The sequence below is a fragment of the Lutzomyia longipalpis genome, chromosome 2, assembly GCF_024334085.1.
Source record: "Lutzomyia longipalpis isolate SR_M1_2022 chromosome 2, ASM2433408v1".
Lineage (NCBI taxonomy): Eukaryota > Metazoa > Arthropoda > Insecta > Diptera > Psychodidae > Lutzomyia > Lutzomyia longipalpis.
In genome coordinates this window covers 19,731,807-19,758,817 of record NC_074708.1, presented here as the reverse complement: position 1 = coordinate 19,758,817, position 27,011 = coordinate 19,731,807, and the positions used below count along the sequence as shown (strand labels likewise).

Genomic DNA, 27,011 nt, shown 5'->3' with positions numbered 1-27,011 from the left:
TTTTACCATTGTATATTGTAGCAGTTCATCTTTTATAGGTGTTAAGAAAGTTTAATAGATATATGCGTGCTTAATGTCCTCGTCATCAGTGGTCTAGAAAGCACATGTTCCAAAAAAAGATCACACAAAAAAGACAGATAACGTGCACATGTTATTGGGTACGATATTTTACAAATAAAAGATCACCTGTGCGTAGACTTTTCATATATTAGTTGATGTAGAAACGCAAAAGGTTCCTACCTGTATTAGGAATAAAGTAGTGGGACCTATTCAGCGACCTAAAAACCTTTGAAATTCTTAGGTTCTTAGGTTAATATCTTAGGTTGACTGGGTGAGGTTAAAGAAAAAAAAACTAATTTAAAATTTTTTTAAGACCTGTGGTCGGCTTTGTTTATTTTAGTATAGGTTATCTTAAGCAGAGTCTTGTGATTTCTTATTTGAATCCAATCTGATTTGAATCAGTTTTTTTTTAATCGTATTAAAAAATAATGTCAATGATGTTGTTAGATTAATACTGATATGATGGGATGAAAACTATCTTTATGTTTTCTAGATTTTAATACTAGCTAATAATTAGAAGAGGTTGAAATTACCAATTACAATTGCTGTGAAATTTTATAGAGGATTCTCACTTGAAAATACCCACACGCACAAACTCAGCTGAACGGTATCAAAAATAGAGATACTAGAAGGCAAGAGTGAGAGAGAAAGTCCACGAAGGCTTTTCATATCATCATCGATCGGTGCACCACCACAATGATGCAGGAGACCTATTTGCTAGTGTGCGAACGTGCTATGAACCAAATCAGGCGGCGGCTGAAGAGAGTCAACAGCGTAGCGTAGTTGGATTCTCGTACTTTGTCGTTTTCACTCGAGGACTGAATTATACTTCTTCCCCAGTGCAGATTACGTAAAAAACGGCAATATATGTATATATTTTATTCTCTCTCCTATTTGTTTTTCTTCATCAGCACCATACTTATCAAATGAAAGATGTATGATGATGCCCGATCTCAATACAACAGTCACTGTTTCTTATATATTCAGTTAAGTGCCATTTTGAGAGAATTCAACGTCGATGAATCACTCAGACAGCTGACTCTCGATTGTGGAAAATGGCACTTTTGTTCATGACGCAATTTCCGGCGTGTTGTATCTCGTACGTCCAAAAAGTCTCTCCTTTATGATACCATTGCCTTGTGACGTGAGTTTAAAAAAAAAACAGGGTGTTCAGAGACGCTAAGTGGGTTAAGCTTGAGAAAAGCTAAAGAAATTCGATCAATGCAAAAATGGGGTATGGGTGCAAAGATGGAAGAAATATCTACGTCGCTTTCCTGAAAGTAATTACTACAGCTGTTTAGACATATACAAAAAAGATGGGTACATACGTGTGGTAAATACATGTAGGGGTATACAATCAACGGCTTGTATCGCAAACCATACATATATTCGAGGCGAAAAAATAGAATGAGAGCCAAGAATTTCTGAGAAGGAAACCACACATATACATTTTGATAAATTATTTAAAGTCAGACGCATATAGTGCAAAACATTGTGTCCGAATGGTGCAACGTGACATAATTCTCTCGAGATGATCGCGCTTGGAGGTGTAGAGCTATTTCTACGTTCGCTCTCCCTCACAAAATGGGTGGCTATCTCGAAATAGACATCATTTCTCTCGCAAATGACCCAAAACTGTCTCGAGTCATCGACAGTATTACTAAATTGTACAGAGGCTGTATAGTACATTGGCAATAATTCGAGAAGGCAACACCGTTGACTGCTAGTTGCTTTTCCCGCCAAGGCTTGGTTTGCATTTTGCCCACTCAGCAAGTCATTTGTCGGGAGGTCTCTCGTCTCACGCGGATAGGAACAGTATGTGCAGAACATAATGTACGTAGGTTGATTCAAGAACCTCATGGGTTGTTTAAATATAATACATTTATTTTTTTTTTATTTTTTGAAACTTGTTTTTAATGTAGATATTCTTCAGGTGGATGATACCTTTTTCGTGATTAAGGCTAAAGAAAGTCAATCATAACGCGTCCAGTTATAAGAGTTGGTATACCACAACGCGGATGGGTCAGTCTATGCGTTGTAATTTAATTTGTGAGTAGTATTAGAGTAGGCATAGTCAATTTGTTGTAAAATTTAGCAATTTGACACATTAAAATGCTTATATCTTAAGTTCTATTAGACCTACAGAAATTTCTTGACTAATTCTGGAAAGGTATTGAAATAAGCTATAATCTGACATATATTTCGGAACATTTCAAGGTCACCTACAGAACACAAAATGGCGGATTTTTGTTCAACAAAAACAGTTTTTTGCACTTTTCGTCCTGAAGGAATGGTCCTAGAGGTTTCTGATGTTCTAGAAAGTTGTAGAGTTTTGCAAAACCTTTAATTTGATACTAAATTGAGCAAAATCGGACAATCCGTTCAAGAGATATGGCTCTTAGAACTTTTCAAATTTAAGAATTTTTCAAATGGCTATATCTTCTAAACGGCGACATAGAATTTCTTCATTTTTGGACTGATGAAAGATATTAAGTCAGGCTACAACATATCAAAATTTAAAAGATTTGCCTAATGGGGATTCGGAGATATTGCACCTTAAAGTTAGGCAATTTTTGTTTTTGTTTTTAGCGCCTCTTGCGGATGTTTTAGAAACTTGAAATGTTCTAAACAGTTGTAGGGCTTCTCAATACCTTTCATTTGATACTAAGATGGTCAAAATCGGTCAAGCCGTTCTCGAGATATATCGAAAAAACACTTTTTGCTTTAGGCCGCCATATTTGCTAAACCGCTTGACCGATTTTGAAGTATGAATTATTGATGAAAACGTCTCACTGAGCTCTACAACATACTAAAATTTGAGACCTCTAGCTATAAAGGAAGTGGTTGACGCTATTTCAAAATGGCGGACGGCGGCCATCTTGGATTTCGAAAATGCGAAAAAACAAAATTTTACACCCACATTTCTATAGAAAACTTCAAACCGGAAGTCTCTATCTGTTACCGTTCTCAAGCTATAAGGCAAAGTTTAGAGTCCCGGACGGCAGGCCGGCAGGCCGGCCGGATCAAAAATTTTCCACCACCATTTTCGTAATGTGGGATGTCTAAAACGTGCTCATACCAAGTTTGAGCCCGATCTGAGGTGGTCTGTTTTTCCGACGATTACAATACTTGGTATGCCACGATTGTGGTATACCAACTAATTAACTCCACATCTCGTTGTTAGTTAATATGCAATTTAGTTACGAAATAGTACGCAATTTTTAATTATATATTTAATAGTTAAATTACATGTCCTTTTAGCGTATAGAGTAAATCCCAGTTAATGACTTTGAGTTTTAAGAGGCACACAGATGCTGTCTGTATTCTAAAAGACACACAACCACGTGACATTGAACTGCCGTCATGTGGAATTCATTCATAATAATGGTTACTCACTGAAAAATGTGCTTTAAAAAATGCACCGGTATATGTTTACGAGTTATGGTATTTTGCCATACGATGTATCGGCAAAATAGTTGTATATTATATAAATGTATACAAAAAATTTTAATCAGAATGGATCCGTGTGGGTGTCTTAAGAACCGCCACTACACTTTTAAAATTAAACAATTTACATATGTCGGCACCTAAAGTTCTTAACAAAAGAAATGTTTAGGAATCAACCAGGCTTTTTTAATTCATGAAATTTCTGAGATATTTATTAATTAAATTTTCTAAGGCTGTTCAATAAATAAAAGAAAATTAATTGTGCTATTGAGTTTTTTTTTAGAAAAAAATTTGATCTATTCTGATACTTTTGTTTAACATTTCATCTCATTCAGGTCTTCTTCATTAACATTTTTTTGTCTTTCTACTCCGGCAAATTTATTGGCGCTGTTTAGTTTTTTTTTTTACAAATTGTAATTATTGACTTCAATTCTTTCAATCTCTCCTCAAAATTTTTAACTGATAAAATGGTTAAAAAAAATCCATAGCTAAGAAGTGCATAGTTGGTATTAGGCATTAATGAAAATACCAAGTATGTAGGTATTTCATGAGTATTTGATACATGTATTTATGGTGTGTGTTGTGTACGCAATGCGAAATGTCCTCGAATTCTTTTGCACTTCGTTCCATTTCTTTTCATTTGATGGCCAATTTCGTGTCATGTGTCTGGTTTTGTTTATTGTTTGGCATGAAATTGATTTTTTTTTATCTCTCAAACCATGCTCTATAATAAAAAAAAAGCGTCCTTGTCTCGTGATGAGACTGTATCAATACTTAAAAGTAAGAATTGTAGATAAATGTAAATACAATGTACCTTAGCTTACAAAATAATTCAAAATAAATCAAGATTTTGAGATCTTGAAATCCTTTTTTATCCACACTTTTCAAGACATGTGATCATGTCAATTTTTTCGTCTACTGTAGCTTTTTCCATATACAATCGTAGCGGAATTTTGATTAATTATTTTGAAAATAACACAGTTACACTTACTCTTCGCGTTCTCTTTGCAACATCTGTTGCATATAATTGTGTCTATTTCTTCATTTAACGCCTTCGTATTATCACGTTTCACAGATTATATATCCGAAAGGATATAATGACATTCGTGATAAAAATCATCAGGATCATCTAATTACACAAATCTGAAAAATATTTTAGGAGTCATAGTGCGATTAACTTATATTTGATGCGAATTTCTATTTTCTTTCGTTTACTCGCTGAGTAAGTGAATTGTCACCCATACACAACACCATAAATTTTATTAAATTTTTTTTTTTCTTATTTGCTACATGTCCAGTGTCTACATACGGCAAAACTTTCTCTTTATGCGTTCTATCATATGTTATAGCTCTTAATTGGATATTTATTAGTTGGTATTCCATATAAGAGTAACCAAGTAATGCAATCGAAGTAAAAACAAATATTTCAAAGACTCCTGAATTAAAATCGTCTACCAGCTAAAAAAAAATCAAAACTGTTCAAGATTTACTTTAGAATACGGGATAGTTATTGATCCAAATGAGTATATGCGATGTCATTTGTGATTTTAACTTTCTTTTTTCTGTTATTATTTTTTCAGAATTAAACAAGAAGACGGTGGAGGTGGTGAACTTCATAATACATCTACAATGATTGATAATGATAAAAAAATGCGACGTCAAATCGCAAATAGTAATGAGAGGCGTCGGATGCAGAGCATCAATGCAGGTTTTCAGAGCCTCAGGCTACTTCTGCCCCATCATGAGGGAGAAAAATTGAGCAAGGTAATTGAAATGATCATAAGATATTAAAAAATATAATTAAATGATCATCATTTATCACCTTATGAGAGAACAAAACATGATTGCATTTTATTAAATTGTTGCAAAATACGAGGTCATTTTTCACCTACTGGATGTACTTGACATTTACAAAATTTTTAGTTTTATTTTTTTATTCTTATGGCTTTCACGTATAGGTAATTGAAAGTTATGTCACTCTCTATTGATAGAAAAACTAAATTTTTTATTAATGATGATTTATTAAGATTTTGAAGCTTTGTCTTTTGATACAAAAAGTCACAAAGACTAGTATTAAAGTGTAAAAGAAGTTTTCTTTAAAATTTACACTGAAAAAGAAATTCTTTGTATAAATAACTAATATAGCCAACCTATCATCAGATTATTTTAATGCAATCAATAATTGTGTCAATGAACTCTGTGATGTGGTATAAAGAAAATAAAAGAGATATTTGTGAATGAGGTGAGAAAGCAACGAGCTCACCAACATATATGTATACGTAACGTATAATGTAATGTACTATTTGTTTTGAGATGTAAATTGGGAAAATTGATAAAAGAGTGATAGAGACAGTGACAGAGAGAGAGAGAGAGAGAGAGAGAGAGAGAGAAAGGGGAGTGTATTGAGTGTGTGTTGATCATTAAGTATAAATCGTATTACAAAATAATTGGCGAGACACAATTTAAAATGCATTTTTAGTGGCTGCGAGAAGCGGTGAATATGGAAGTGATTTTGGTATGTTTATGTACATACATATGTGATTATATATTGAAAAACAAGGCGGTTGTGCTAGTGGCAGTAGAAAAAGCGCTAAAACTGTTGAATGAAATGAATGAAACCCACTCAGAAAATGTACAATGAAAAAAATATTATGTACCTACTCTACTATAATATATTCAATTCATTACTCTACACAATGCACGAGAGCAATGTATACTACATACATATATGTAGAGTCGAAGAATAAATGTATCTAAAGAAGTATATCTACTAAAAATTAAAAAGCCTCTTTAGTTGGTATTTTATACATGTGATTTACAAATATTGTAATCGTCTCGACAAAATAAACAAAATTGAAGTCGAATGTTTTAGACATTCATTGACAAAGATTAGGTACCTCCTATTAAAATACTACACATGTACGTACTTATATTAATAACATTGTGACAGTAATTAGATATTTTTGGAGACTCATGTTCTTATGTACGTTATAGAGCTGAAGAAATGTATACATTCCTTCTGCTTTCTGCAATAAAAAAAAACTGTGACCCATTTCTCATCTCTAAAAAAAGTACACAACATGGATTTTCTGCGCTTTGACTTTTTATATATCACATTTTTTGCCAAAATTCGCAATTTTGTTTTATCTGTCATGCAGGTCAGTGGTAAATAATGTGTTTTAGAATATTCAAATGAGATATGTTTAATGTAATAAATGTATTATATAAGCAAAAAAGATGTATTAGAAAAAAAAAAAGATGTGTTAGATGTATTAAATAAGTTAGTTTTATGAGATCTTGGATTTTCTCAAAATTCTTCACCACCTTTGCCACTTTGCAAATTTAACTGGTGTGAAATTCATTCAAATGAATCAATAGGGTAGATATTGTGTGCAGGAGTCGTGTGCGAGTTAAAAACAACATACATACAAATTGAGTACAAGGTTATACCATGCGCTTTTGTCTTTGCTGATCACCATGTGAAAGTTTGGATAAACGAGTAAAAGTATTGAAATGGGTTTTTAAGGATAAGGCATTTGAAACAAGCTATATTCAATGTTCTTTTAAAGGTCGGCTCAATAAATGTCGATATACATGCATAGGTCATAGAGTATTAAAACGGTAGGATAATTTGGAAGTAGTTTAGTTACTTTTTTTGTCATCGACGAAAAATACCGTCTAAATTCAAAAGGATGCTTTGATCATCATAAATCGTCCTCTCATGATATATAATTAGAATAACGATCTTTGCTCCCAAGACCACATATTGTATATTACCAATGTTCATACACATGTTTGTAATATGGTATGACTCTAGAAGATAGGATTCGTAACGAGCGCGTCAAGTGGAGATTGCTCGTCATTGAAGAAAAGCTCACTGAGTCACAGTTGAGATATAGTGCAGCCATATAGTTAGCGCTTCAAGGATCACCTTGTATGAAGAGTGTGAAAAAAAAATCAAAGTGCAACAAATCCAACCAATAACCAACTGCTTGGTATCAATATTTGTGAACGACTTGAAGTTTCAAAAAGACCAGTCCAGACTTCTTGGCAATATTTTGTAGAAAGTTTACATCATTATAAAAAAAATGTTCATAGATGTTGATCATTTACTACATAGGTACCTACACAAAATATAAGCAAAAATCTTGGACGTTATATTAAGTTTCAATTTTGTAGAGCCGAGAATAGTATTGATTATTAAAAAAAAAATAAAACCTATGTTGTTCATGTGTACAAAATTACTAATTTTTGAACTTGAGATTTAACTATTTTGAATTTTAGTTGGTAAACAAGGAAACACTAAACTTTGCATTTGGCAGGAAACATTCACAAGAGGTATTCCTCTACTAAGCATCATAATGTACTACACTGAGCGACCTATATTATACAAAAATGGAATATGAAGATTTCTGTTTTAAAAAGAAAATTCTAAAATGTTGTACTTTTTGCAAGTACCTACCTACATAGCATGTCAAAGTTAAATGATATTCAGGAACACGAGTTCAATGACATAGCCTTTTAGGTAAAATACAGGGTGTACTTTCAGCAACTTATCTGCATAGAAAATATAGCAAGAATACTATATTCTTCATCTCAAGGGAAATCAAGTTTCTCTCCTCCAAACAACTGGGCAGTGGGTTCATTAAAATAAATTATTATATTATTCTACATATTGGAGAAGACTGAAATATGTTGTGCCTACGCTTAGTAAACTCGGTGCTTTTTTGCTTTATTCATTGAATGGACCTTATATGCACATCGAGTGAACTGTGTGTGTAGTGCAGAATCGCAAGTTTTATTACTACACCTTTAATACCAACATTGCCAAGTATTTGGTATTCCATACACATGTTATTATTAAAGTATTATAATTGTAGGAAAACTTGACCTTTCAGACTGGGCACATTTCCGATAGCATATACATTACAAGAAAAACAATATAGAGAAAATTTGACGAATGGTTTTATTTATCAACATATTAAATCACACAAAAAAAAATTGGTATAGTATTTTTTCACTTTGTTAAATATCAACTTCCATAACATCTGCGCATTATCAATGACTTGGAGATTGTATTATAGTCTGGAGGCGCTTATATAAAATCCATAAAAATCCACCGAGACAATCTCAAGGTAAGGAAAGACCACAATACTGAGACCTTCGCAGTGTCTGCAATGTTTAGGTTCTTTTTTTTGCACTACCTCAAGAGTAATAAACCTCTGCAAAATAATTTATTCCATAGTGCAAAGTTGCTCTTGATAAGAATACTAAAAGATGGTAATGAGTACACATTGTATGTTTTCATTCATACATAATAATCCACTTTGCCGGTTCTATGTTTTATTTTCTTATATATCTATTGACTGAACCTACTGAATGCATATACACATACCTATTCATACATTTACCATTTTGTACAATAATGCAGGGTATCAAGTTAAAATAAAATATATATAATTAATTTTAATGAAAATATATTAGATTTAAAAAAAAATAATAATATGTAAGTAAAATTAGTGAAAATCTTTTCTCTTTAATATACAGTAAAGTTGTTAGATTAAAAACTAATTAACTTAAACTCTTAAAATTTTTTTTAGTACATATTATACGTTTATACCTCTTAAAAATATAAGTTTTCTTTGTTTTTTTTTTAATACGGGTTCCATCCAGAAGTTGATTTCCCCGATAAATTTTCTTGTCTGCCGCTTTCTATCTATCGCCGCTTTTATAGTACAATCACATTTTATGTTATAGACAACAGAACTATCTTTCAAAAGTGGGCTCTGTGCTTTGGTGTATGTGCGAGCATACATCGGCAAGACTACATAGCAAGCTGAGACTTTAGCAGCATAGGGACAATATCTGCAACAATGAGAAGTCAGCGTTCGCCACCCACGCTATTAAGAAGAATGCTCATTTGACTTCAAGGGCGTCTCAGTATTGGATAGAGAAGCACATCAACACAAGCTTCTCTTTTGGAAAATTATTCATTCGTACCCAAGTAAAGCGTGAGAGAGCATTCCATCAACAGAGTGATGCAGATAAATTAGGTACAATGTATGAGAGTCTGAGAGACAGGAAAAGGCGCGAACATTGATAGCAAGAGAAAGTGCGTGATTAAAAGAGACTGCGTGCCCAACAAGAATTCAGAATGCGTGGTGCACTTAGTCAGTGCATAAAGGTATTCGAATGATCAAAACAAAAATTAAGTTCTAATGCTATCCAAACTGTTCAAACTTTTTCTTTTCATTTCACGTAAAATCCAAAAGATTCCGTCTTACATGTCAGATGCAAAATCTATCATTAAATTTTTTTTTGGGGTTGAATCCTTTTTTTATACTTATTCGCCTGGGTTATTATATGTAACAGATTTGGAGCAGTAGCAACAAAAGCATAGTAAGACTAGTGACGTATAATCTGGTAGTCATGGTTACCACCGTATATCGATCCACCTGACGACCGACTTTATTATACCAAGCCCCGGTACGGCAGCCGGGAAATTGAGTATCTCAACTATGTTGAGTTGGAAAACAGAGGGTTGCGATGGAAGAGTAATACTCCCGGCGGTTCCTAATATGCGCATTGAAAATGTGCGCATTTGAGCACAAATTGTGCATCATTTGGGATGTTGAGAGCTCATCGGACAGCTTGCAAGCTGTGCTCGTAAATATTTAAAATATTTTAATTCTGTATAGAATATATCGTATTGATTTTTCATAATCGTTACAATTTTTCTGCATTTACCTCTATCGTTTATAAAGAGCTTCCACTTTCGTAGTCTTCTGATTTGACGAAAATGCATTCACTAAGACTAAATTGAAGTGCTGTATTTGGGTATTCATAATACACAGAACATTATGAGAAATAATTAATGACACAATGGTGGATATGCCTTAATATTACACAAAAATAAGAACCGAATGATTTGCTGCTTTTTTTTTTAAATATTTATAGCAAGACATTCGGTTTTTGAAAATACATATGAGATATAGGTTATAGGAATGAGATCTATCCAATTTATTAGTACTGTTGATATATTGAAAATAAATTACATTACATATTGAACCTCCCAAGCTTAAAGACGAATTGGTATCATTGTGATTTTCTAATTGGTCCAACTACGATAGTTCGAACCTATAGAATCAAGTTAAGAACATTATTATTATTATTTTGCTCGTTTTCTAATTTGTTCTCTATCTCTAGAATTATTTGACGATATTTCAAAATTACCAAAGAAAGTCATATAGGCTACCAACTTTTCTCTAATGATCTTTCATTGTAAAATTGCCATATTCCATCATTTGAACCTTATAAAGAAAACCTGTGCGCTGTATCAAAAATTTATTTCACTATTCATATGGGGTGTCTAAAACAATATAAAACTATGTGTAAAGAAATATGAAATGGTCGAATTTTCTAAGAATTTTAGTAGGTACATACTTACCTAGAATGTAACGTATGTGAAATACCAACTAATAAGTCACATGATCTTGAATTTTGTTGAAATATACGTGTTTATGTGTATGTTTTGTGTAAAAGAAGTGACGTAGTGTTTGGTGGTATTTCTTCTGGAATTTTTAATCATGGCGGGAAAAGGTTGAAAGGCGAGAATTGATGTGGACTGGTACTTTTATGTGTACGCGCTTCTTGTCGATAGACTACTTCGGCTGTTGTACTCACTCAAGAAAGAGACTAAGAAGAATGTATATATTATACATATACGTATGATATATACATAAGAAACTCCATTCAGGTAAAGAGGCAACCGCATTCCAAGCTTAATTTTTTGTTGATGTTTTTACACTTCGATAGAGTTTCTATGTGTGGTACTATAAAGCTGAATGTTGGTTCGTTCATTTGGGCACCTTACATGATGTGCCGATTCGAAGATTGGTAGGGAGAGGTCAAAGAAACAGTCAAGTATTAGGCGAAAATATTATGTGTAAAATCTATGTATTTATTGACACTCACTTAAAAAAAAACTACTCTCAAAATGTTCATTCGTGATGTTAATTTATAAAAAAAAAATTAAAAAAAAATATTTAAATAGAGTAAGGATTATATGACAACGCTAAGACGCTATACTTTAAAATACATATTAGTTGGTGTATTACAATGTTTTAGAGAAAATTTTGGGAATTCTAATAACATTTAAATAATTTTATATACCTACCTAATAAAGATTTTTTTAGTTAAAAATGAGAAGTTATCATACACATTTCCAAGATTGTGTCCCCTTGTTTAAAAGGTCTGCGACCGCGCTACAACGTACTTATTAAAATGTTCAGGAAGAGTAAAGGAAAATATTAAATGTATAAAATTGCGCATTCTCTAAGGTACAGGTTATTGTTTTCAAGTTATACCTAAAAGTTTGTTTCAACTTATACCGTAATGAAATATTAGAATTTTCTTTCGGTCTTTGAAAATACTTTCACTGAAAAAAAATCCTTGTCCAATCGTAATGACAAGTCTTTCATCAATAGTGCTTTTATTTACTTTTCTCCAGACACATCCCTCGTGCCTCAGATCTCAAAAACTTCGTAAGATCATAAAATTTTAAGATTATGCAGAAACTCAGTCAATTCAATTCACATTATGTATAAGATAAAAAATATTATTGTTATTGCTAATAGTGAATTTTTCAAAAACACTCTACAATCAAATATTTAGTCCTTATTACATCCTATTATGTTACGTTATCATGTCTTTCATGAGTTTCAATTTTACATCTTAAAGTTTCCTCAAAATTTTCAAAAAGCGGAAATATAGTTCCAATAAGTGTTTAAAAGGATTTTGTAATAACTTTAACTCAAGTGAATTTAAGCTTGTACGTACATTGTAAAAAGTAAGATACAAAAGAAAACATACACGTTTTATTCATAATGAATTCTATGCACAGTAAGTTGAATTGAAAAGTTGCAACGAGTAAGAATGAATGAGACTAGCAATACCAACTACTTGATCTCAAAGGTATATAAGACAAATGAGGTAGCGGGGAGAGATTGAAGCTAATGAACGGCCTTCCAGTAATTGCACAATACAATCGTCATCAAATCATTAAATTCCTTCCCCACGTATTGACTAGCAATGACTACTATACCAAATATGGGCAAAGAAATTGCTCAGAATAGAAATTCTATGCCACCATATCGTTAGCCACCGATGGTTCTATGATATTGAAAGCACAGATATTAGTGAATGAAACAAGAAATAGGAGACACATGATTGCAGTGAGATTTGTATTAAATCAGCAGGTACCAATCTGCAGCCCATAGTATAGTTTAGTAGTATGTACAATACATTTTACACATAGACATTGGTATTGTTTTATTTTTAACCTGACTTTTATTAAACCGCAGGCTATATACTGCTTAAGTACGTAGAAAGAAAAAAATACATAGCAAAATACGATTCAATATAATACATGTGAAATAACAATACAAAAGAGGGCTATATTGATCGATAAGCTCTCCGTCTAGTAATAGTCAGAAATAATATTATTTTCAGAGTGATTCTATTTTCTCTCAGAAACGCAATATTTTTGTGAACAGCTTATTCGAAAATAGTGCAAAAATTGCATAAGCCTGGTAGGTTGGAGCTTGATACGATCCTGTTAGGATCATTGCACATCAGTTTAACCAATAAGTCATACACAATGATCGAAACTGCAACATATGACTATGTGAATTTTGATAAATTAAGTGTTTTTTTTAAATCTGGTGATTTACTCGATTTACTGATAATTATGATGCATCATAGTATTACCACATTTGAGGCGTCATTGTCCTGATGAATTCTGCATGATGTTCATCTACACTACTTTGCGATTGTATCATACCATGAATGACGTCATCACATGCATACTAACTAACACCAATGTACGGGGTACACTCGATGTTTCTGCCCTATCTCTCCCAATGGGTGCAGTCGCCCTCAGTTTTTCCCTCTACTATATGCAGGTATCAATAATCCGGCTATACCACGCACGCAAACTCTGTAGTCGACAATATTAAGAACGCGGCGGAATTGTAATAGTAAAGACTCCGCCGTCTTTCAGTGCATGCATATATGTATATAAATTCTATATTGGCGAAAAGGTGGGAAATGCTATGATAAAGTTATGAGCTTATAAACGAAAATGGGTTCTGGACAAAGCTATGTAGTCCAGATACATTGTATTACGGGATGAGAATGTATTTCAGATGTACTGATAGTGAAGAAACAGCTGAATTGTGCAGACGCCGGCGCGAAAATTTCTCGGTCCCCTGAAAAAATCGTTCAATGTATATGTATGTGAGTGGGGTACTATGTGTCGGAAATGGAAGCATCGCAATGCTTCTACGTGAATGAAAAAGTGTTAATGTATTGATGCTTGGTGGCATCAGGCAACGCCCTTATGTGCAAAGCATCTTTAATGGTACCACATGTAAGAATTTACAGAGGATGTTAGGCTACTATTCAATAATGAGTAGGAATATTGCGGTAACCAATATCCTATTATGGTTCCTTATGTAAATGTGTGAAAAATTTGCAAAATTACTAAAAATAAATTTGCTTTGGTGTGTTAAAATGGAACAACACGGTCGACATGTGGCCGTGCACGTAAATTTATCATAGTAATTGGGAATGCGCCGACGCCGACAAATCACCTCTCGACAATGGGCCAGCCAGCCGTCAGTCGTCGAGCCAACCACCTAGTCACCCTGGGGGTTATACAGGGTGAAAATCTGACAGACATTTTCTGAAAGAAGGGTTGGGGGTAATCGATCGATAGTGCGAAGCCATTCTGCGACGCCGACGCTTAGATAGAGAATGAAGAATATGCTAATATGTTCTAAGCATAACATTGTTTTTAATTATAATTACATATTATACTAAAAATTCTGAAATTGAATGAAGGTTCTATGGGCATATGTTTGATAAAAATATTTGTTTCTGGCAAATAAAATAGAATTTGATAGCTTTAGACAGGATAGTGGCCATTTAAGTTTGCAGTTTTAGTGAAAATTAGCAAATTTTCATGCTGGAAAAAGACGTTAAAATTAATAACTTCACCGGCTTTGAATAGGTCCCGATTTTTAATGTAGCATACACATGATATACTTATATAATACCTACACCTGTATATTTTCATAATGATCTATGAAAGATACAAAAAATAACGAAATATCGTATACGTTTATACAACCATTCGATTAAAAATAATAAATAAATATATAGTTTTAAATAATTCTAAACCATATCAATAACCTTTACAGATTACATTTGAATATAATACCAAATATATTTTTTTGTTTTTCTTTTTAGGCTGCAATTCTACAACAAACCGCAGAATTTGTTTATAATTTGGAGCAGGATAAAAGTCGTCTTATGTCCAACGTATCCTATCTGCGCGAGCTCCTTCTAAAGAACAACATTAACCCAGATCTACCGACTGTTACTGGTTCAACAGTTTCTACTACGACTGCAACAACATCCACAGTATCGGGCAAGAAGCGCAAATTGGACACTGTGATGACAATGCAGACTATTTCAGATTCATCAGACGAAGGTTTGGGTTCCATGTCTCCGGAACCTCTCACCTTTGTAACAGTAATGACGAAACCTAGTGGGCCCATAACCACAACGACATCATCGACTACCGCAACTACAAATAGCATCCTGGCCAAGGAAGTGGTGGAACTGAAGCATCAGCTGGAGATTGAGCGACGCCAAAGGGTGTTGCTGGAAGATCAATTGCGACAGGTGGAGTGTCAAGTTTACCCTGATCAAGTGAGTCGCGAGGAGCACATTTACCAGCATCAAGAGGTGATTGAGCACACTAACAATTTGCGAGTAGATGGGATGGATATGGTGGATGATATTGAAGATGGTGTGGAAGTAATTGAAGAGGAAGATGAGGATAACTCTACATCAATGTCCATAATCCCCGAGGATCCAATTACAAAATTATCACTTTCTCAATTGTCGGAACTACAACAGAGCCAAGATATGCATGTTCTATCGCTAGAGAGTTTACAGCCAACAGGACAAAATGTTGTTGTGTGTTCGTCACCAGTGCATGAGATAAGTATTGAAGAGACCCATGGATTGTCACCAAGTCGAGTAGTTGTGGAGTGCAACAAAAGTGACGTGGAGAAAGTCGAGATTAGTACGAAACAACGGCTACAGCCTATTCTTGAAGCAGTAATTAAGGCTGAGCCAAAAGTGGAGGTTGAACGTATCACCAATTCCCCTGTTAGTTTAACTGTCGTGAAGACTGAGCAGTCAACACAAGCATCTTCGCCACAATCGCGGATGTATCTCACATCGACGTCACGGCAGAACTTGGAGACAATTGTAGAGGCAATTAGACACCTTGAGGGTGATCATTTGTTTGGTGAAACGACACAAGAGCAACCTACGCAGGAGGCGCCTCTTGCACTCACAACACACAACAAGCAGACACATTTGCACCCACATCAATACACTCGAAAAATCCACGTAGATGTCAATCCATTTCTTCACTTCCGGACATCAACAAGCGCCACGACGCAGCACCTGCAACAGTGTCGACCTGGTGTGATTGTTGTGAAGCAAAACTCCTGATCTGGTGACGTAGTAAGTCAGCGCCATAGTGGGATAGGACAGGGATTGACGGCAGTGGGTGGTGATGGTATTGTATGCGTTGTGGATAAGTTTTGATGGAGAGAAGGTACGCGAGATATGTGACTAAATAATCCTTAAGTATAACCTTTATATTTTTTATTAATTATACATAATATAATGAATATTATTACTTATATATTTTATATAAAAAGTGACCGAATGTAGCAAAACTACACATTCAAATGTGCTTTTAGTCATTTTTGTAATTTAACAATACTACACTGAAATTCCCCATCAAAAAGATGAAAAAAAGATTACTCTGTGAGTCCCAAAATTTGCATTGAATGCGATGAAATCTCTCTTTCAATAAATTACATACTGCAAGAATTTCAAATAAAATCAGGGATGTGAACTTGATTATCTATAATTTTTATAAGTTCCAATATAAAAAGCATGGATGGAACAGTATAAAGCGAAAGAACGGTAAGTAAAACTTACGGGCTGTGATTCTTTCTTTGTCAGTGAAATGTGAAATTGACGGAAAATTGGGGATGGGCAAATTTTGAGGAAGGCTTTCTCGCGCACCGAATCACAGCCAACGCGAAGAAATTTTGTGAAAAGCCTTAATCGTGGGCGTTGGCTGTGATTCGGTACGCGAGAAAGCCTTCCTCAAAATTTGCCCATCCCCAATTTTCCGTCAATTTCACATTTCACTGACAAAGAAAGAATCACAGCCCGTAAGTTTTACTTACCGTTCTTTCGCTTTATACTGTTCCATCCATGCTTTATTTAATTTTTATCTTTGCAGTTTATATATTTTTATCTTTTAATTTTTTTTATGTATATTATGTATATATAATGTATATATCTATGCATTTATATATATTTTACTTTACATTTGTATATGTATATATAAAACGCCTCACTTCGCGGGGCGCTAGACTTATGCAACTCAAGATATGACATGTTAACTTTGAAACGCGATATCTCCGGAACGGCTACATAGATTTTCTTCATTTTTGGCATGATGAAAGATATTATAGCCTGCTATAACATATCAAAATTTGAAGCAATTCTATAAAGCGGTGCTCGAGATATTCATCGAAAACTCATCGAAAATTTTGTTTTTTAGGTTAGGCCCCCTAGTGGTCACTTTAGAAACTTCGGATGTTCTAGAGAGTTGTAGGGTTTGTTGAAAGCTTTCATTTGAGCCCGAGTTGATCAAAATCGGTCAAGCCGTTTTCGAGTTATGGTCGATTTTCGATGAAAAATTGTGGCGGCCATATTGACTAAACGGCTTGACCGATTTTCGAAAATGAGGCATCGTTGGAAAGGTCTTGATGTCCCCTACAACATATAAAAATTTCAGCCCTCTAGCTATAATAGGGGCTGAGATATAGCGAAAACAAAATTTTGGGGTTATTCAAAATGGCGGACGGGGGGGTGGAGGGTCGGATCTGACGTCATAATCGGATGTCTTCCACCCGATATATGAACTTTGCCGTTGACCGCAAGTTTCTATCTATTACCGTTCTCTTGCAATATTGTGTTATATTCCGGCCGGACGGACGGACGGCCGGACGGCCGGACACATTTTTGGCGCCACCGTTTTTTGGAATGTAGGGACCCTAATTCGTGCTCATCCCAAGTTTGAGCCCGATCTGACGACTTTGCATTTTTGAGTGTACACAGAAGCTGTGCTTCTTTGAAGAAAGAATCACAGCTAAAAAACAATTTTTAATTTATTGCACTTGAAAAGATAAAGAAAAAATACATTATGAAAAGGAATGTGCATGAGCTTATTCTTTGTCCCCAAACAGGACTGTCAAAAACTCAAACTACATAACAATACTGTCAATTTATATAACATGCATTTAAACTTTAAACTTTTGTATTTTTTATGCATACATATCTATATAATATACTCAACAGTGCCAAAAGCTACTTACATACAGAACTTCTTTTTCCGTTTATATGCCGGTTGCTGTCTTATTCTATTAGTTGGTATACCACAATCGTGGCATACCAAGTATTGTAATCATCGGAAAAACCGCCCACCTCAGATCGGGTTCAAGCTTAGTATAAGCACGTTTTAGATATCCCACATTACGAAAATGGTGGTGGAAAATTTTTGATCCGGCCGGCCTGCCGGCCGGCCTTCCGGCCGGCCGGCCTTCCGTTGGTCCAAACTTTGCCTTATAATTCGAGAACGGTAACAGATAGAGACTTCGGGTTTGAAGTTTTCTATAGAAATGTGGGTGTAAAATTTCATTTTTTCGCATTTTCAAAATCCTAGATGGCCGCCGTCCGCCATTTTGAAATACCGTCAACCACTTCCCTTATAGCTAGAAGTCTGAAATTTTAGTATGATGTAGAGCTCAGTAAGACATTTTCATCAACAAATCATACTTGAAAATCGGTCAAGCGGTTTAGCAAATATGGCGGCCTAAAGCAAAAAGTGTTTTTTCGATATAACTCAAGAACGGCTTGACCGATTTTGACCATCTTGGTATCAAATGAAAGGTTTCAAGAAGCCCTACAACTGTCTAGAACATTTCAAGTTCCAAAAACATCCGCAAGAGGCGCTAAAATCAAAAACAAAAATTGCCTAACTTTAAGGGGCAATATCTCCGAATCCCCATTAGGCAAATCTTTTAAATTTTGATATGTTGTAGCAGGACTAATAATCTTGCACCAGTCCGAAAATGAAGAAAATCTATGTCGCCGTTTAGAAGATATGGCCATTTGAAAAATTCTTGAATTTGAAAAGTTCTAATAGCCATATCTCTTAAACGGCTTGTCCTATTTGGCTCAACTTGGTATCAAATTAAAGGTTTTGCAAATCTCTACAACTTTCTAGAACATCAGAAACCTGTAGAACCATTCCATGAGGACATAAAGTGCAAAAAAATGTTTTGGTCAAACAAATATCCGCCATTTTTGTTCTAGATGTGACCTTGAAAATTACTGATATATATGTCAACTTATAGCTTGTTTCAAGACCTTTCCAAAACTAGTCAAGAAATTTCTGTAAGTCTTATAGAACTTCAGATATGAGCATTTTTATCTTTCATATTGATGAATATCATAAAAAAATCAACTTTGCCTACTAATTCTGCTCACAAATTAAATTACAACGCATAAACTGACCCATCCGCGTTGTGGTATACCAACTCTAATAACTGGACGCGTTATGATTGACTTTCTAATACAATATTTTTTTGATTATTGACAAAGTTCTGGTTTTTTTTTCCTGCAATTTTGAGATCAATTAACACGCTGACTCTTTCAATTCAAATCTAGTTTACCTAAACTACCATTACATACCTTCTATTGTATTACATAATTTGGGACATAAATAAAAAAATGACAATTTATAATTTAAAAAAAAAAATGTATACGGGAACATGGTCTTATTCGGACTCTAAAACATTCGTTTAAAATGGATGAAAAATGATATTTAATATCAGGGGGATGCCCAACCCCGAGAAATCAGTACTTTTCGTGAAACATCCGTTGATACTGATCAGACGAAAGGATTAATTTATAAAATTCCACTTGCAATCGAAAGTACATTTAATTAGCTTTCGATTAATCCCTATCTCATCATCCGGATCGACTTATTAATAAAAAAAAAGTTAAAGTGTTTCTCGGGAATCGGTCGAGATTGATCGAGATTCGAGAATTCTTCATACATTTTGCTCAACAAAAAGTCAAATTGTTTCACATAATTGAGATTAAACCATCCCCTTGTTAAATATAAATCAATATCCTTAAATTTGCTACCATTTAAAAGTCCATTTTAAGTAATAATGGATTAAAAAACACTAAAAGTTCAAATTGGACCACGTTTGCCTATGGAATTTTAAAACTTTATTTTATCGAATTGTTATTTCGGTTCATTTTTTTTTAATTTTAATGACTAACCAATGCAATTTATTGTGGTGAAAAATTTTATTCCTTAAACTAAATTTGAGCTCATCTTTACGGTTTTTAAATGCACATAAAATCTGTGCCCTTTCAGAGTAATTATAACAGTTAAATATAAAAAAAATAATCAAGTTCAAGAAAATGCTGAAAAATTTTCTATTTCGCGAAGATATTCAAGTTCACAAACATCTCGGGATTAAAATCATATTGAATTCAGTTATCCCATGAAAGAACGGAAATTTTAAACCATGTTTCTGTACCTAATATTGAATCTACGATTGATATTAGGTTTTTATACATAGAGGGATGTAAAAATTGTTATATAAACTCAAAATTCTATAACTAGGTTTTCGTATTTGAATCTTCTACAACTAATAAAGACCATTGTCTTGAAGTAAATATCGAGTACAATTGAACAGTTTTTATTATAACTAATGTTTAGACTAATTCACAGCTTGATTAAAAGTTTTCCACTATATTTTTTAAAAAAAAAAGTTACTTCAAAATCCTCTTCAATATAACGTACGAATCGGATTTAAGAATTTGATTTTCGTCCCACTAATTTTCTGATTTCTTTTTTTCAGTGGGTATGATTTATATGTATCAATGTCTAAAAGTCTAGTTAAATCCTATGAGGAATTTATTTTTATTTACAATAAAATAATTTTACATCCCTCTTATTTCTTTTCCGTTCTCAACGTTGTGAAATTAAAATCATATTTTGACTTCTCCTTTTAATAAAAATTTGTTATGTTTTGGTCGAGAAAAATCAAGGCTTGAAATCCTTGAAATAAATTTATTGCGACCGATTTTAAGTAAAATTTAACTAAAAAAGAATTGAGCACAATATTTAAAGTTATCCGTGGTCGCACATATGCCTATTTTCGCAACAGGTTAAACCTGACCGTCTAATTCTTTTAAATTGATAATCCCGGAGAATATTGCTGCAAGAAATTTTCAGGCAAAGAAAATGACATTAAACAAAATTCGTGTTTAGATAGCAAAATTTAAATTAAATGTAAAACGTAAGGGAAAAATAAGTACAAGTAAATCTATATTATACAATTGGCGATTTCACGCTCTAAAAAGAATTTTAGGCAAATATTTACTTTGTTTTAAACAAAATTTCATGGAATAATGTATTGGAAAAAATTCAAATTGTACAAAAGTTGTATCAAATTTCGATGTTATGAAGATAAACATTCCAAAAAAAAATTAAATTAATTCTAAATTGCTTAAAAAAATATTCAAAAGTAATTTCAATTGGAAACATTTTCTAAATGAATGTTAACACTAATATTACTCAATAAAATATTTTCTTATTGGATTGAACAACCCTTTTTCGAACTTAATAAGATTGAGTTGTTTTCTTTTTTCTAGGCATAAATAACAAAGTAAAGCAATAAATCCGGGAAATTTAAACCGGCGGTCAAAAAAATAAAAAAAAGAAAATAATCAGAAAATTTTATTCAAAAATTAAATCAAGTAAATTAATTTATTTAATAAAATGTTTTGGCGCCATGAATTTAGATCTCTTAACTGATTATCTTAATAATTGTAATAAATTGTGAATCTCCCAGGTATATTCTAAGTATAAAGAGGTTTAATTGAGTTTATCTAATGTTACAAAATTGCAATGTAACTTTTATAATAGGTAAATATTTGTATGAACAATAATTTACTTTACAACATAATGTACAAATATTCAAAAAAAAATGAAAACGAAATATAATCCAACCTGATATAAAACATTTAAGGAATGTGAAAATCATTCAATATAAGGAATATCGACAACTCAATTAATGCATCAAATTCTATGATTTTTTTCATGTGAATTCAATTTGTCCATTTACTTCTTTTCTTATGTCAAACAAATTACAATTCGATTCTTTCGAAGTTCATTTTTCACAAAAAAAAGAACGGCAGATTTATAAATTAGTTTAAAGAAAGTTTTTGAGATCTACCAATTTACCAGACAACGCATTGTATACTGAATTTTATACACATACGAAGTAAAAAAAAATACAAAAAATTAATTTATTAATTTCTATGAAATTTTCTAATTATTTTACATTAAAAGAATGTATTTTTATTTATATATTTTGAGATAAAGAAATATTTTTTAATTTGCAATATCATTGATATAAGATTTTTCAAAAATAATATCCCATAATACAGAAATGATTTTTTAACAGTATATTTGATAGCATGTTGAATAAGGTAGTTCAAAATACTGTTTATTTTTTTTTGGAAAGAATTATAATTTTTTATTGTATCAATAATGGAAACTTCAAAATAATTTGTTTGACATAAACTTCTAAAAAAAATCTTTTCATCGCTAATAAGGTGTTTCTTGTAAAGATATATTGACAAAAAACGATAAATATTTATAAAATATCCACTTAATGTAATCATATTCATAAGTAGGGGAGGACGGGGTAATTTGGCCACTTTGGCGGTTTTTGGGATATATCAAGCAAGTATGGTAGTATGAAGAAAACCAAATAGCCCTATTTTGTAGGAAATTTTCCGGCCTACAACTTCCCCATATAACACTTTTCTCTATCTCGATGAGAAATGGGTGAATTTTCCATTTTCCTGGACCCTTAGCTTAGTGTCCAAATTACCCCGAGCACGGGTAATTTGGACACTTTGGCGCACAAATTATTAAACATGAAAATTTTTGAACAATAAGAAAATTTTATTTTTTCGATTATTTTTTTGGAAGATAGGTTATTTATCTAAGATTCATTTCCAGTAATTTGCCAGATAAAAATATTTAACAGAGCCTCAAACTTTAACATTTTCTGAACCATAAACGGGCAAAGTCTAAAAAAGGCCATTTTTCAAATTATCGTAAATTTCTTTTTTTAGATAAAATTTTTTATCCTACTTTGCTTATAATCTGTAAGAAAACATTAAAAGGCACAACCACAATAAATATCTTAAATGTGCGCCGGAAAATGTGCCGGAAAAACTCAAGTGACCAAATTACCCCACTCCAATTTTCCGGAAAAAACCATTTCCACAGGAAAATCTGTTTGAGATATTGGAAAATGGATGTTACTATCGTATTTATGATGGATCAATGACTCTTAATGGCTTAAAAGTTAATTTTTAAGTGTTAAAAATTTTTCGAAAATGACGTAGATTCAAAATGCCAAAAGCACTTGAAAAAGTGAAAAAATGTTTTTTATCAAATAAAAGAAAATCTAATGATCGGATTTTCCTCAAACTTGGTACGATTGATTATCTCTATGTGGAGTATAAACTGTGAAGAAATGGATTTTCTAGCATTTACCATACTTGAGATATTCCCATTAATGACTTTGCCAAAATGACCAAATTACCCCGTCTTCCCCTACATCATTGTACAATGAAAAGAAGTGAAAGAAATAATTTAAAGTCAGGTTATACAATATTCCCCCAAAAAAAAACTTACAAAGTACAGAATAAGTTAATTGTTTTTTTTTTATTTTAAATTTTGTTCCTCTTTTTGTAAATACTGATTCCTATAATAATAATTCATAGCTACATACATATAATAAAAATAAAACTTCACTATTAAGAACCCAGTTTAAATTTACTTTATAATAAATATTTGTTTTAAATTTTTTCATAAACTAATAAAATATTTGGTGATGCATTCAGTACACGTAAAAAAAGCTCACACTTCGATAAGGTAAATATCCCCTTTAACCAGAAAATCCATTAAAAAATTATTATTTATACAATTTCGCATACCTATATAGAGACAAAGACATAAAAAACATCGAAATTGTTTGATCTAAAGATTTTTGCATAATTTATCGTCATAAAGTATATTTTTATGGGTTCTAAGTGAATATCCCCATTGTATTGAAAAAAATTATAATCATCTTCATGATAGTTTTATAATTTATTAATTTAAATTACACAGATTGTGAGAAAAATGAAAAAGGACTTTAGATATATTATTAAATGAAATATTATGAAATAAATATTATAGTAATAACATGTAGATTTTAAGGATTGCCCAAACAACATTGAAAACGTTTTAATGTCATTACTACCTACAATTTTATTATTATTTCAGAGGTTTCCAAATAATTTAGACTCTTTCATGTACTTTTCTTCAAATTTAAGGGGTGGATTTAACTGTGGCAAATTGGTCTAGCAATAAACCAATATATCAAACGGCAATTCGTTGTCAGAACCAAGTTCGAGCTTGATCTGTCAAAGAAAATTTACTCTCGAACAACAATTAATTTAATATTAATTCAAAATGATTTAATGTAATTTTTATAGTTTAAAATAACTTCAATTAGATTATTAGTTGGTGTTTTACTTTGTGGCGAACACCAAGTATTGTAATGACCGGAAAATTTTCATTAAAACGCTTTCAAAATTACTGGTATAGCAATCGTTCTTTTTTTAAAATTATATTGATAATTCACAATAAATCTACATTTTGCAAAATATACTAAACTTATTAAGAATAAAAATATGTAAAAAAAAATAAAAAAGAAAACGAACTACTAGCCAATATTAATTAGTTTAGATACCTACATTTTTAGAAAAAAAAAACTAAAAAGGGGACTGAAGAATTTTAATAAGAGGAAAGGAAATTGGAAATTTATTTTTACCTTTATATTTGGAAACGTGATAATGATGCAAAAATTAATTAAAAAGTAATAGAATGGTGGATAGAGTGGATCTATAAATTTTTTATAAAAGTGTAAGAAAATAAAATGCAAAAAAAAGAGCAAAGTGATCTAAATGGTTACAAAAATTTGATTTACTTGCTAAGAATCTTGCCTTATACCTACTACAAGAGGGTGAGATGAATTACTGAATGAAGAATTTATAGTTCCAAACTTTCCTTCTAATAGTTAAGTTAGAGAGAGAAAAAACTGATGAAGAAAAATTTCCAATTTTCTTATTTTTTTTTAAAGTAATTTTAGCCTTTTGCTTTGTCTTGCTTTGAAAACAAAAAAAAAAGCTAGTGCAAACGTTATGTTAGTTGGTATTTTAGTAAAAGATAAAGACTACTGTTGTAATTTCATTAGCTCTTGGTTGAAGCCATGTTGGAAAGGTCTTGAAATGTTTTAAAACATATTAGTAACCTTTACAACATACATATCTGTGAAGATAAGACTTTGAGTTAAATTAGATGTGATTAACTGTAATCTCCATACCACTGGCCACTTAAAGACAGTTTGTAATAATAGGAAAAGGTATTTGTTTAGATCAAGTTTAAATCCGATCTAAAGTGGACAGATGTTGTAATGATTACTGTAGTAGGTGGACCTATTTAAAATTTTAACTTTTGTGAAATACCAACTAAATCGAACGTAAAAAATCTCTTTTATAATCAACTCCTTTTGTTGCAAAAGAATCTTGGAATTCAACATATTATTTATTGACATTATGTGATTTTACATTATAATTGATTTTTAGATTTTTAAGTTAAAAACTATATCTAAAAAACAAATTATAATACATTATAGATATATGATTTTTTATATACATAGGCATATGTAAATATTATAGTATATGATGTCACTAAATGGTGAATGAACAAAAGTTTAGCCATTACGGTATACGCATATTAGTTTGAAAAATTAATATCTGTTTTATTTCCTTTTATTCAATTTTTATTTGAAGAGGTAAATGAAAAGCTTATTATGTTCTGTTATCGAGAAACTCTTTAATTTTCTAGCGTGTATTTAACAGGAGGAGTGTTTATGCTTCAATTTTATAAAATTTGTGGACTTGTGAATGAAAGTAAATTTAATAAAAAATGTACCATTATTTGTTAATGAAATAAAAAAGGATAATGCATAATTAAGAATATTACATAAAAAATATTATATCTACTATTGTATATAGAGATCATCCCCTCATTCATCATTAAAATATACCTACATACAAAATTTATAATAATCATCTTATCAATTTTGTTTTGCAAGATTATTTATACAACAACAAAATTTTACCCAGTATCTGGAAAATTTAACTGAAAAGACGAATAGTGTTGCAAACAAAAAATGAAATTATAACTTCATTAACCTGGATATTGATTTTTTTTTAGAATTTCATAAAGGTTTGTCATCGTGTAGTCAAGATAATTTGAAATCAATATTTCTGAGATTAGATCGCGAATAGACATGATCTTAGAACTTGGTCGTACTACAAGCAATTGAACTGTCTGTACTGATTTCAGTTCATTAAACAATAATTAAAAGGAATTGAATTCTTTTGAAAATTTTGAATCATCTGTAAATCTTCTCGGAGATCTCATTTCAAGACAGTTAACTGTAGGACTAAAGAGGTCGAAACTCCTCAACGGAGAAGACAAAAATATTATTATTCTTTCCAGTGTGAAGACATTAATTCTATTGTCATATTCAGGTTAATGGAAAAATATAGTCAGTATTCTACATAATTGAGAAAATAATCTTGCATAGCAAAACGTCGTACATATTTTCAATAATATGGCAAACTTACTTTTCTTTGCAACACTTTTGTGAAAAGTTGCAAAAAAAAGTGGTTTAATCCTTAAAAACTAATAACAAGAAGCATATATCTACTTTGTAAATTTTTATTTGAAGAAAAAATCATTAAAAGTTTCATTGATAATATTTATAATGAAAAATATTATAGAAAGAAAAGTCACATTGTACTACAAAACTTGATTTTTACTACGATATGTTAATTGTAATTAAAAGTAAATAAAATTAATATGGAATAGTCAAGCAATAGTAATTTATATTCCTAAAGATCCTGGTGTTGCATCAAACGTCATGTGCGTCATGTCATAGATCTTTCGGTAAAGTTCATTTCTTTCAGCTTTTAAGGATCTTTGAAGAGGTCAATGAAGCTCTCAAAAATAAGTATTCTTCTTGATTAAAAAAAGTGTATTAAGAGAGGTTTCTTGGCAAAGCTTTTCATATTGAAACATTTTGAATTTCTTCGTTTTTCTTCAATTAGGTTGGTATTAT

At 31.9% G+C, this 27,011-nt stretch overlaps 1 protein-coding gene across 1 annotated transcript in view; it reads left to right on the top strand.

The window, feature by feature from the left end:
* The window catches only part of LOC129789363 (uncharacterized), a 28,111-nt gene extending 1,346 nt beyond the window's left edge, over positions 1 to 26,765 (top strand). The window contains exons 2-3 of the mRNA XM_055826144.1: positions 5,088 to 5,271; positions 14,818 to 26,765. Coding sequence (XP_055682119.1) covers positions 5,088 to 5,271; positions 14,818 to 16,098 — 1,465 coding nt within the window. The 3' untranslated portion in view covers positions 16,099 to 26,765. The remainder of the gene's footprint in view (positions 1 to 5,087; positions 5,272 to 14,817) is intronic.
* Positions 26,766 to 27,011: the final 246 nt, after the last annotated feature.